The 11,755-nt window shown below is 48.2% G+C and overlaps 1 protein-coding gene across 1 annotated transcript in view; it reads right to left on the bottom strand.

The window, feature by feature from the left end:
• Positions 1-1,707: 1,707 nt before the first annotated feature.
• The window catches only part of LOC142498033 (uncharacterized), a 448,291-nt gene continuing 438,243 nt past the window's right edge, over positions 1,708-11,755 (bottom strand). Inside the window, exons 15-17 of the mRNA XM_075606542.1 lie at positions 7,914-11,181; positions 7,411-7,508; positions 1,708-6,943 (exon numbers count right to left, since the gene is read on the bottom strand). Of these exons, the coding sequence (XP_075462657.1) occupies positions 11,170-11,181 (12 nt within the window). The 3' untranslated portion in view covers positions 1,708-6,943; positions 7,411-7,508; positions 7,914-11,169. The remainder of the gene's footprint in view (positions 6,944-7,410; positions 7,509-7,913; positions 11,182-11,755) is intronic.

Raw genomic sequence — 11,755 nt, 5'->3', positions numbered from 1 at the left:
ATGGGTAAGGCCAATGGTACTGAAACCCTGCCAGAGTGCTCCTCCCATGGGTTAGGCCAATGGTACTGAAACCCTGCCAGAGTGCTCCCCCCACGGGTAAGGCCAATGGTACTGAAACCCTGCCAGAGTGCTCCTCCCACGGGTAAGGCCAACGGTACTGAAACCTTGCCAGAGTGCTCCACCCACGGGTAAGGCCAATGCTACTGAAACCCTGCCAGAGTGCTCCACCCATGGGTAAGGCCAATGGTACTGAAACCCTGCCAGAGTGCTCCACCCACGGTTAAGGCCAATGGTACTCAAACCCTGCCAGAGTGCTCCACCCACGGGTAAGGCCGATGGTACTGAAACCCTGCCAGAGTGCTCCCCCCACGGGTAAGGCCAATGGTACTGAAACCCTGCCAGAGTGCTCCTCCCACGGGTAAGGCCAATGGTACTGAAACCCTGCCAGAGTGCTCCTCCCATGGGTAAGGCCAATGGTACTGAAACCCTGCCAGAGTGCTCCTCTCACGGGTAAGGCCAATGGTACTGAAACCCTGCCAGAGTACTCCCCCGACGGGTAAGGCCGATGGTACTGAAACCCTGCCAGAGTGCTCCCCCCATGGGTAAGGCCGATGGTACTCAAACCCTGCCAGAGTGCTCCGGGTACTCAAACCCTGCCAGAGTGCTCCTCCCACGGGTAAGGCCAACAGTACTGAAACCTTGCCAGAGTGCTCCACCCACGGGTAAGGCCAATGGTACTGAAACCCTGCCAGAGTGCTCCACCCATGGGTAAGTCCAATGGTACTGAAACCCTGCCAGAGTGCTCCACCCACGGTTAAGGCCAATGGTACTGAAATCCTGCCAGAGTGCTCCACCCACGGGTAAGGCCAATGGTACTCAAATCCTGCCAGAGTGCTCCACCCACGGGTAAGGCCAATGGTACTGATACCCTGCCAGAGTGCTCCTCCCATGGGTAAGGCCAATGGTACTGAAACCCTGCCAGAGTGCTCCTCCCATGGGTAAGGCCAATGGTACTGAAACCCTGCCAGAGTGCTCCTCTCACGGGTAAGGCCAATGGTACTCAAACCATGGGCCGCAAAAAAAAAAGCCAGTCACCACACAGGTCCGGCCGCTAAACCGACTCATCGTCGGCTGCGAGAATGGGTCCCAGGAATCCATTGTATCATGAGCCCTGCCCACTCGCCAATAACAGCCCCTACCAGGCTTTACCGTACCAAGGAGCCCCATAGGGAAAGGTTAACCCATACTTTCTCCCCAACAACTGCCGCTACAGAGGCAACAACAAACCCCCAAATGCCCACCTCATATTCTGAATAATTCAAATATATCAGTTTCTCTTATTTTTATATAACAAATACTACAAGCATCAAAACAACAGTAACATCATACAAAAAGGGAAGCGTGAGCGCGAATAACCTGGGTGGGCGCGAGGTGATTTCTCGTCCGGTACATCGATTACTGTATACCCTCTACAGGGACCACCCCCAATTTCACCAGCACGTCATGGCTTAGCCGGGTGGGAGGGGGGTGGGAGGGAGGGGAGAAGGGGAGAAGGGGGTAAGGGTAGGGAGAGCCTAGCCCTGGTGGTAATGCTGCCCTGTCGCCTAGGCAGGCATTATGTCCATCAGTAAAAAATTAAGTCTAAAGTGTCGTAGTAATCTTTCTCATTAAGTAATAACAAATGTAATAACACATATGTTTGCATTTCTTTATTCCAAATGGTAGAAAAATATATATAAATATTTCATACATCAGATTATACAATACAAAAATTCTGTTACCAATAACACAAATTACAAATTCAGTTCCAAAGTGCAGGGAAACAGTCTATGGCAAGGAGAATCCGGCTTGTGCAGCCAACACAACATACGGTAGACAAACAAATTCTTCAAAGTGTAGGTCCCACTGGGCAGAGATACAAAGTGCAGGTCTCCTCTGGGACAGTACCTGTACTTTGTATCTCTGTCCCAGAGGAGACCTGTACTTTGTATCTCTGTCCCAGAGGAGACCTGTACTTTGTATCTCTGTCCCAGAGGAGACCTGTACTTTGTGTCTCTGTCCCAGAGGAGACCTGTACTTTGTGTCTCTGTCCTAGAGGAGACCTGCACTTTGTACCTGTGTCCTAGAGGAGATATGTACCTTGTATCTGTCCTAGAGGAGATATGTACTATGTATCTCTGTCCTAGAGGAGATATGTACCTTGTATCTCTGTCCTAGAGGAGATCTGCACTTTGAAGAAATTGTTCCAAAACATACTGTGTGCTTTAATTGCTAATTTTATTGTTAGCTGGATTCACATTTCCGTGGGTTCTTCATTCAGTAACAACATAAAACATTCGCTCTTATACTCCATTTCCTTGGTCAACAAATCGGGATAAGTATTGGGTCTCTAGAAGCATAAACAAGTTCACTTTCAATCAAGTAGAAGATACTGTAGTTCTTGAGTGTTTGCAACACGCTGTCATCCCATATCAGACACACTTGCTTAGTATCCCATGAGTGTACTTGCATGACTTTTTAGTTGCTTGGAATTTATTCTTTGGGTGGTAGGTCTCAGCCCTTTGGCTGCATTCACTCTGTTTGCCAATGTCTGCTGGACTTGTCTAGTGTCAATGGAGCTCTTCCGTGACGATTATCAAGCCTCTCCAATAGTATTCTGATTTTATTTTTAAAGAAAGTCATAATTTACAGCTTTTAACTTTTGATAACACACAGTAGTTATTTCCTCAAAACAAAATGCCTCCTTTCTATTACACATGCTCGATGTGCAATAGGAAGGAGGCAAACAAAAAATCAGCGTCCCAATTCCACACAAACTAGACCAACCCGCTTTTCACCACTGAAACACGTGGCTTATTCTAGGTTTCTATGTTCTGCTGTCAACTCCTTGGGTTATGCTTGAATAACATAAAGCTGGAAGTATTGTACAAATAATAACAACAACAACTATTTTATAAATTATTACAAAAACATTGAAAAACACACTTTTATTCTATTTGTACCAAGATTTTGTCTACATCCCTTTCCTTATTCCTAATTTAAATTGTTCAATCCCTATACACTGTAAACAGTGCCTCATTGAAATGTTTTACCACTGATCTCTTATCTGAATTGTTTTTAATATCATTGATATGTATTAACAACCTATTTCGTAGCTCACATTTAATTTTAAAATATAAAATACATTTTTAGGGCAAAAATATTTCAATGCATATACAGTATGACTTCTATTAATTTAGTTCATGAAGGCGTTAATATTGAACAAATATGTTTTGAATCTCAAAAACTAGCCCCTGGGGCTAGCCCTGATGACTAAAGGCACAGGATGGCTTTGATCATGCATGATGCTATTACCTGCTGTATCTGTTCAGTAAATATCAGTTACATTATTACCATCCTGAATAGTAATCTTAAAATCCAGAAAATAAACATATTATAAATCACAATTGCAGCTACGTGTTAGATTATTTACATTTAGATTTCCCACAACGGATTAACATTTCTCCAAAGGCTCTTCCAAGAGCAAAATAATATCATCTATATATCGAGCCACGTGTGCCCAAAAATCCTTCCACTCAGGTGAGAAGAACACACTATGCTTCCACCACTCTAAGTAAAGGCTAGCATAGGTGGGGGCATACGTAGTGCCCATGGCTGCACCTTGTAGTTGTAGATAAAAAGACTAATAAAAAAAAATAGCTGTAAGTATATATAAAAGTAGATTTTAAGTCTCTGCTATTGGTGGCCCTGGGTAGAAAGAAACCACGTCACTGTTTGAATTCCTATACAATGATATAAGGCCTCCACATAGGTTACCAAAACGCCTTCTTGATTAACATGGATATAATCCAACCGCTAGAGAACATCTGTGGTGTCTTTAACATATATGAACATATGATAGCAATAGCTAGCACAGCAGTAAACACAGGAACCTTGCAGAAGCTAAGGAACCATTATAAACAGCCAAGGGAGGAACAGGAAAGGGAGGTTTAGGCTAAGGCCCCGCTCCCTCAGTCAGCACGCCCGCACTGCAGACAGGCGGGGAGCTGACAGACACAGACCGCGATATGCGGTCTGTAGGGAGTGGGAGCCGGGGCTGGAGTGGGAGCCGGGGCTGGAGTGGGAGGGAGGGGCGTGGTCTAAGCAGAGGGGGGCATGGTTTAAGCGGAGGGGGCGTGGTTTAAGTGGAGGGACCCGCTACCCTCCCCTCCACGGGCTCCTGGGCTACAGGAGGGAGCTGCTGCGGGCTGCCCTACTCACACGCTGACACTCAGGCACACACACACACACACACTCAGGTACACACAGACACACAGACAGGCACTTATGCACACACACACACACAGAGGCAGGCACTCACGCACTCAGACACACACATACACACACACAGACAGGCACTCACGCTGCTTTCCCTCCACACTCTCCTCCCCGCTCCCCGAAGCCTCCCCTCCTCCCGAAGCCTCCCCTCCTCATTGGCTCACAGCCACACCACGTGACGCGTCGACGCTTGGGATTACAATTTTCTTGAATCCCCTAGCGGCCGACGCATCACAGCGTGTAGTGAGCTGTGCCGTGAGGGGGGACTGGGACCAGCTCGGGAGGATTCCCCTGCTGGTAGGGAACGCTCGTGCGGCCGCCCGCGCTGCCGGGCGCAGCGGGTCCCAGGCCTTATATAGGCAGGCTGAGAGGTGAAGCACAGGTGCAGAGGTGTCAGGTATCAGAGTCTGGAATGTTCCTTAGTTTAGCAGCAGCAATCCCGATGGAGAAGTATAGGTACTGCAGGCTAGAACAAGACATTGAGAGTGGCAGCAGTCCCGGTGGCCAAGCATGGGTACAGCAGGCTAGAGAATATGACAATCATGTTTTTTATGTGATATGAAAGAAGCTTGATTGGGATTTGACCTCAGTGATCTTGCTATTCTGTAAGTCACAGATTCCCTCAGGGTCTTTCACTCTTCCACAACTAATCTATATATATGCCAGGTGCAAGGGGGGATAAACGGAATGCAGAACCAGTTTGAGATAGGAATAGCTTCTTATGTAAACCTCCAAATTGTGTGGGGAAATGTGTCTGCAAAATAATTGGAAGTTAGGAACAGAAGAGATAAAAACCTGCTTCTCCTGCTCCTCCTTATTTTCCAATAACAGCCCTAAATTTAGGAATGTGATAATTATATGGTCACTACGGTCACAGGAAACCTCACCCCAGAGGTGGAATAAGGTGTAAGAGTTATATAGTAAAAACCTGTATTTTCTGGTATTGATCAGGTATCTGTATCAATAAAAGGTCAACACCTCCTGGAGGGGCGTATTATTATAATTTTCTGTAAGCCAGCCCACCTAGGGGCATGTATAATACCTCAGGAGGGTATAAAGATTATGTGTTTCTCACTGTATGGCAGAGAAAGCTCTGCATTGTGCTTCTTCTCCTTGTATACTCGTAATTAAATAAACTCTTACTTGATTCAACTCTGAAAAATATTGAACCCGTAACCATTGTATTTTTTCTCGCATTCACAGTTTGGGGGCTTTGTCTCGGATATTCAGAACTCCCGGAACCAGAACATCTCAGCAGGACTGGACTTCTCAGTCACTCAAACCTGAGCTCACACGACAGGTAAGGGCTTGTTCCTTTTTAACAAAAAAAGCCTGTAGTTTTAACTGTTTGAGTGGTTAGAGGACTGTCTTGACTGGATGTTCCTCTGGGGTAATGAGTATCTTTTTCAGTAATCAAGTAAGTTTTTATATCTATATATCGATATATATACTAGTTGCTGTCACCATATAAAGGTTTAAGGAGATATATGTTCACTTCCGGTGTATAAATTGGTGAGAGAAATATAAATTAAGGTACGGTCCTGTATTTCAGTAAAGGATACTCCGTCAGGAGTGACCTTTTGGTTCTGAGCGGGACATGCCCTTGGTTGTATTTCTTATTCATTTTTATACCAACATGTATTCCAGAACCTGGATGGTACATAATCAATTTAATTTGGTAATTGTAAACAACGGTTTTAAGTAGTCAGCTTACGCTGGTTACTGTAAAACAGGAATTGTACGTAGTCAGCTTGCACTGGTTACTGTAAAAGTTAGATAATGGGGAACCAGAATTCTCATCCGGCCAAAGGGTCACCTTTAGAAAGTTATGCGCAGAATATATGGGACAGCACTAGAAACGCATAATGAAAATGCAATAGACAGGGAAAATGACTATTGTTGGCCACAAGATGACAGTTTTTGACATACGAGAAAATTCACTGACCAACATGCAGACAGATAAGGAAAAAGAGTGTACATTTGTGAAAAAGGAAATACAAGCTTTAAATTCACACACCTAGTACACGTATGACACCTAGAAATCAATTTCCACGACCAAAAGATGATATAGGGAGTTTTTGTGACCGAATGAAAACTCTAATGACTGCATGCGACCCCACTTGCGAACATATAAAAAATTTACTGCCAGTCATTATGATAAAAACAGAACAGGGGAAATTTACCAAAGCCTTTAATAACGAGAGAGCTGAAGGGACTCCACTATGGGCCTCAGTAAATTTTCTGTCTCTTATTGAATGGTGATTATTTATCTTGTTTCACTCCTCTGGGAAATAATGATAAGAGTCCTAGAGAGCGACCACGGAGATCCATCGAAATGTGATGTCCAGACACAAAGAGAGCAGTTAAGAGTTTGCCTGCAGTTTCCAACGATCCCACAGGACCAAGAAAAGGAGTATCCGATCCCATGTCACAGGATTTACAATCTGAGCCGGGTCAGGTTCTCATAGGATCCAGGATCTGTTGGCAGGATTAGGGGATCTCACAGGGTCCAAGATCTGACAGCAGGGTCAGATGATGTCACAGAATCTGGACATGGGGCAGTCGATCTGATCTCACGGGATCTAGAGGCCCAGCTTTCTTCCCCCCGAAACAGCACTGGACAAGGCTGCAAACAGAAAGGCAGAGTGTGAGTGACACTGCCAGGGGGAACCTACCCCTATTTTGACCTCTTCACACCCAGTACTCAGTGTGAGGCCCTGGGTGGGGCGTTCCATGTTACCCAGAACAGGAAATCAGCTCTAAAGGGTCTATTGACACTGAGTACCCGGACACCCTCTCCCCTCCCCCCCCTGCCCGCCCAGGCAGGACGCTGCACTTTATCTGTGTGGGAGACGGAAATTGCTTCTTCGTTATCTCTAAAATAGGGTAGAGTATAAAAAGCCTCTAAATATCAATGCAGAGACCCCTGAGCCTCCCACCCTAACCCTGAAACACAAATCTGATGACCATGCCCCAGGATCTTCCAAACTCCACCTGGGCCCCATTCTCCCCACAAAACATGCCCTCCCCCCATCCCCTCCCCCTAAACACGCCTCATAGCATGACCCTGATCCTCCTAATCATTATTCTTACCTATGAACCCGAATGGTCCCAGTGAGAATGGTTTGATTCCATCAATGGCAGCATGGGAAGAAGGGGGGTGGGGGTTGGAGAAGAGAAGACCATGAGACCTAGAGAGAGAGTGTGAGAGAGAAACTACATGAGTGGGAAGGAGAGGAGACTATGAGACTCAGAAAGAGGCATTATATAATTGGGGAGGATAAGAGATTGTGAGACTCAGTGTGATACTACATAAGGGGGGAGGAGAGTTGACCATGCTTACCTCCCCCCCCTCACTAACCCTGGTTCTGACTGTACTTCTCCTTCCTCTGCGCTCACCCCAGTGCTTCCCCTCCCCACTCCGGCACTGATACTCCCATTGCTCCCCCTCCACACACTCACACTTGTGTTCTTCCTCACTCAACCCCTCTCACACTCCCCTCTGTGCTCACAGCCATTCCCTGCACTCACCCCCTTCCTGCTCACCTTCATGGTCTCCCCAAGTCCCACCCCTTGCTTCCCCCTCACACACTCACTTTGGTGTCCTGCCCCCCGATGCCTTGTTGCATAGGCGGGCGTCACACAAGATTGATGTAGACATTGCTGTATCCCGGGAAGGCGACGATGCTGAATCTGATCGTTATCGAGTAAAAAGAGAGAGAGAGAATACAAAGAGCATGAAAAAAGAGATAATACACAGAGCATGAGAGAGAGAAAATATAGAGAAGGGAAAGATCAGGAGAGAGGGGAGACGGATAGAGGGTGAGAAGGATAGAGGGGGAGAAGGATAGAGGGGGAGAGGGATACAGGGAGAGAATGATTGAGAGGGAAATAGGGGGAGAGGGAAATAGGGGGAGAAGGATAGAAGGGATAAGGATAGAGGGGATAAGGATAGAGGGGAGAAGGATAGAGGGGATAAGGATAGAGGAGAGAAGGATAGAGGGGATAAGGATAGAGGGGATAAGGATAGAGGGGAGAAGGATAGAGGGGAGAAGGATAGAGGGGAGAAGGATAGAGGGGAGAAGGATAGAGGGGAGAAGGATAGAGGGGAGAAGGATAGAGGGGATAAGGATAGAGGGATAGCGCACTCAACAGAGAACAGAAATAACCCAAAATACAGACAGGAAGATAATGAAACGTACTGAACTTACCACTCTGCAGCATCAAAGTATTCATTACTCTGTGTTCCCTCGGACCTGCTCCTCACACTCAGGGTCTACCGAGCGGAACCAGCCGGAGACAAACTCATCCGTGGCATGTGCATACTTATCTCTCCACGTCTTAGGAGAAATACCGCCAGGAAGCCAGAATGACTCCAGTATTACCCGAGTATTAAATACATACTATCGGAGTATGCCATACGTTGTCTACACATTTATCAAGTATTATTATCCGAGTTATGAGTACAATAATTTTACATTTTTATCAGTCTCGTTGTAGTATTTCCTATACTTTACCCGAGTATAAACGGTATATTTTAAGTATTAATGATATAATACCTGTGTATTAGAAAGAACGCCACAGTAGTATTAGATGTACCGATTTTTGACATATTGAATATCAACACCTGCCCTGGGTACAAATAACCCGAGTATTTACTGAGTATTATCTGAATATTGCTGGCGATAGTCCCGAAACGTTGCTGCCGTGGCGACGCGATTCTGCGCTTTTAACCTCTTCCTGACCAGTCACGGATAATGTTTATCGGATGGCCTCCAGTAGCCTGTACGTATAATGTAAATCAGGGGTGGGCAGCTCCAGTCCTCGTGGGCCACCAACAGGCAAGGTATGAGGGATATCCCTGCTTCAGCACAGGTGGCTGAATCAGTGGCTCAGTCTTGGACTGAGGGTCCTGAAACGCTGCCGATGTATATGCTTGCGGTATGTCCAGACGTGTCTTGTTGTTGTACTTGGTGATACTTACCTTTGAGTGCTGTGGACTTTCTTTCAGTTTGACTCGTTATTTTTGGGGGTTCTTGTTGGGGACCCCATAGCCTGACTGTGATAACCTCCTTTTTTGAATCCAGATATTTATTATTTTTTTATTTTTTAGGAGCTGGTTTATCTACAGACTATTTTATAATGTAATGGCCGATATATACACACAAGTAAAATTATATATATACACACACATACATACACATAGTGCAGTCACATATTAGATGAGAATAATACCACATATATAGCTTACTCACACATATCATATACATATAATATATTAAGATAGGTTACAGTATATCACAGTTTCAATGACTTATTAATGATACACACACAGTATACATCTGTTTGTCATTCCAGAAAGTATCGCAATAGTCACCAACAGACAGCGCAGCTGATGCTAAACCCGACAAAATATTCTGCTCCTTACCTGCTGCTGGACTTACCTGTGGCGGAGCAGGGAGGGGGCGTGCAGATCAGAGGGTGCTGCAGTGTGCAGGGAGGGGGTGTGCGGATCAGAGGGTGCTGCAGTGTGCAGGGAGGGGGCGTGCATATCAGAGGGTGCTGCAGTGTGCAGGGAGGGGGTGTGCGGGATCAGAGGGTGCTGCAGTATGCAGCGAGGGGGCGTGCGGGATCAGAGGGTGCTGCAGTGTGCAGGGAGGGGGTGTGCGTGATCAGAGGGTGCTGCAGTGTGCAGGGAGGGGGTGTGCGGGATCAGAGGGTGCTGCAGTGTGCAGGGAGGGGGTGTGCGGGATCAGAGGGTGCTGCAGTGTGCAGGGAGGGGGCGTGCGGATCAGAGAGTGGTGCAGTGTGCAGGGAGGGGGCGTGCGGATCAGAGGGTGCTGCAGTGTGCAGGGAGGGGGTGTGTGGGATCAGAGGGTGCTGCAGTGTGCAGGGAGGGGGCGTGCGGATCAGAGAGTGGTGCAGTGTGCAGGGAGGGGGCGTGCGGATCAGAGAGTGCTGCAGTGTGCAGGGAGGGGGCGTGCGGATCAGAGAGTGCTGCAGTGTGCAGGGAGGGGGCGTGCGGATCAGAGAGTGCTGCAGTGTGCAGGGAGGGGGCGTGCGGGATCAGAGGGTGCTGCAGTGTGCAGGGAGGGGGTGTGCGGGATCAGAGGGTGCTGCAGTGTGCAGGGAGGGGGTGTGTGGGATTAGAGGGTTCCGCAGTGTGCAGGGAGAGAGCGTGCGGATCAGAGAGTGCTGCAGTGTGCAGGGAGAGAGCGTGCAGGATCAGAGGGTGCTGCAGTGTGCAGGGAGGGGGCGTGCGGATCAGAGGGTGCTGCAGTGTGCAGGGAGAGAGCGTGCAGGATCAGAGGGTGCTGCAGGGAGGGGGCGTGCGGGATCAGAGGGTGCTGCAGGGAGGGGGCGTGTGGGATCAGTGGGTGCTGCAGGGAGGGGGTGTGTGGGATCAGAGGGTGCTGCAGGGAGGGGGCGTGCGGGATCAGAGGGTGCTGCAGGGAGGGGGTGTGTGGGATCAGAGGGTGCTGCAGGGAGGGGGCGTGTGGGATCAGAGGGTGCTGCAGGGAGGGGGCGTGTGGGATCAGAGGGTGCTGCAGGGAGGGGGCGTGTGGGATCAGAGGGTGCTGCAGGGAGGGGGTGTGTGGGATCAGAGGGTGCTGCAGGGAGGGGGTGTGTGGGATCAGAGGGTGCTGCAGGGAGGGGGCGTGTGGGATCAGAGGGTGCTGCAGGGAGGGGGCGTGTGGGATCAGAGGGTGCTGCAGGGAGGGGGCGTGTGGGATCAGAGGGTGCTGCAGGGAGGGGGCGTGTGGGATCAGAGGGTGCTGCAGGGAGGGGGCGTGTGGGATCAGAGGGTGCTGCAGGGAGGGGGTGTTTCCTTCCTAACGAGACCTGATTTTCTCAAACCAGAAACTGCAATAAAGAGATGGAGAGGAGGTTACACCCCGCAGAGCGTCTCACAGTAGCCCCCGCAGAGCGTCTCACAGTAGCCCCCGCAGAGCGTCTCACAGTAGCCCCCGCAGAACGTCTCACAGTAGCCCCCGCAGAGCAATGTGCGTGTATACACAGATGGAGCCAGATTAACTCTCTGGGTAACGCCGCAGGAAACCGTCCGTTAGCGTTCCCCGGGCAGCCAATCACTTTCCCCAGAACTTCCCCCCCGCGGCTACAGGGAAGGAGTATTTGGCTTGATTTGTATATAATATATATGTCCCATCCCCCCACATAGCGGTACTGTATATATATATATATATATATATGGCATATACAGATAACATTCCAAGAGACACTGTTTTTAAGTAATCCTTGCTTCATTCATTGTAACATCGCCGGAAGAAGAGATCAGTGTATCTCGAAAGCTCGCACAAATAAAAGCATTTCGTTAGCCACAGAACGGTATCATCTATTTATTTTTTGATTATTGAAGCTCGGCTAACACGGTACTGATACCTCTACATGTATATATATATATATATATATATCCCTT

This window comes from Ascaphus truei, chromosome 6, assembly GCF_040206685.1.
Source record: "Ascaphus truei isolate aAscTru1 chromosome 6, aAscTru1.hap1, whole genome shotgun sequence".
Classification (NCBI taxonomy): domain Eukaryota; kingdom Metazoa; phylum Chordata; class Amphibia; order Anura; family Ascaphidae; genus Ascaphus; species Ascaphus truei.
Note: the sequence above shows the minus strand (reverse complement) of the source record. Positions and strands in the feature narration are given on the sequence as shown.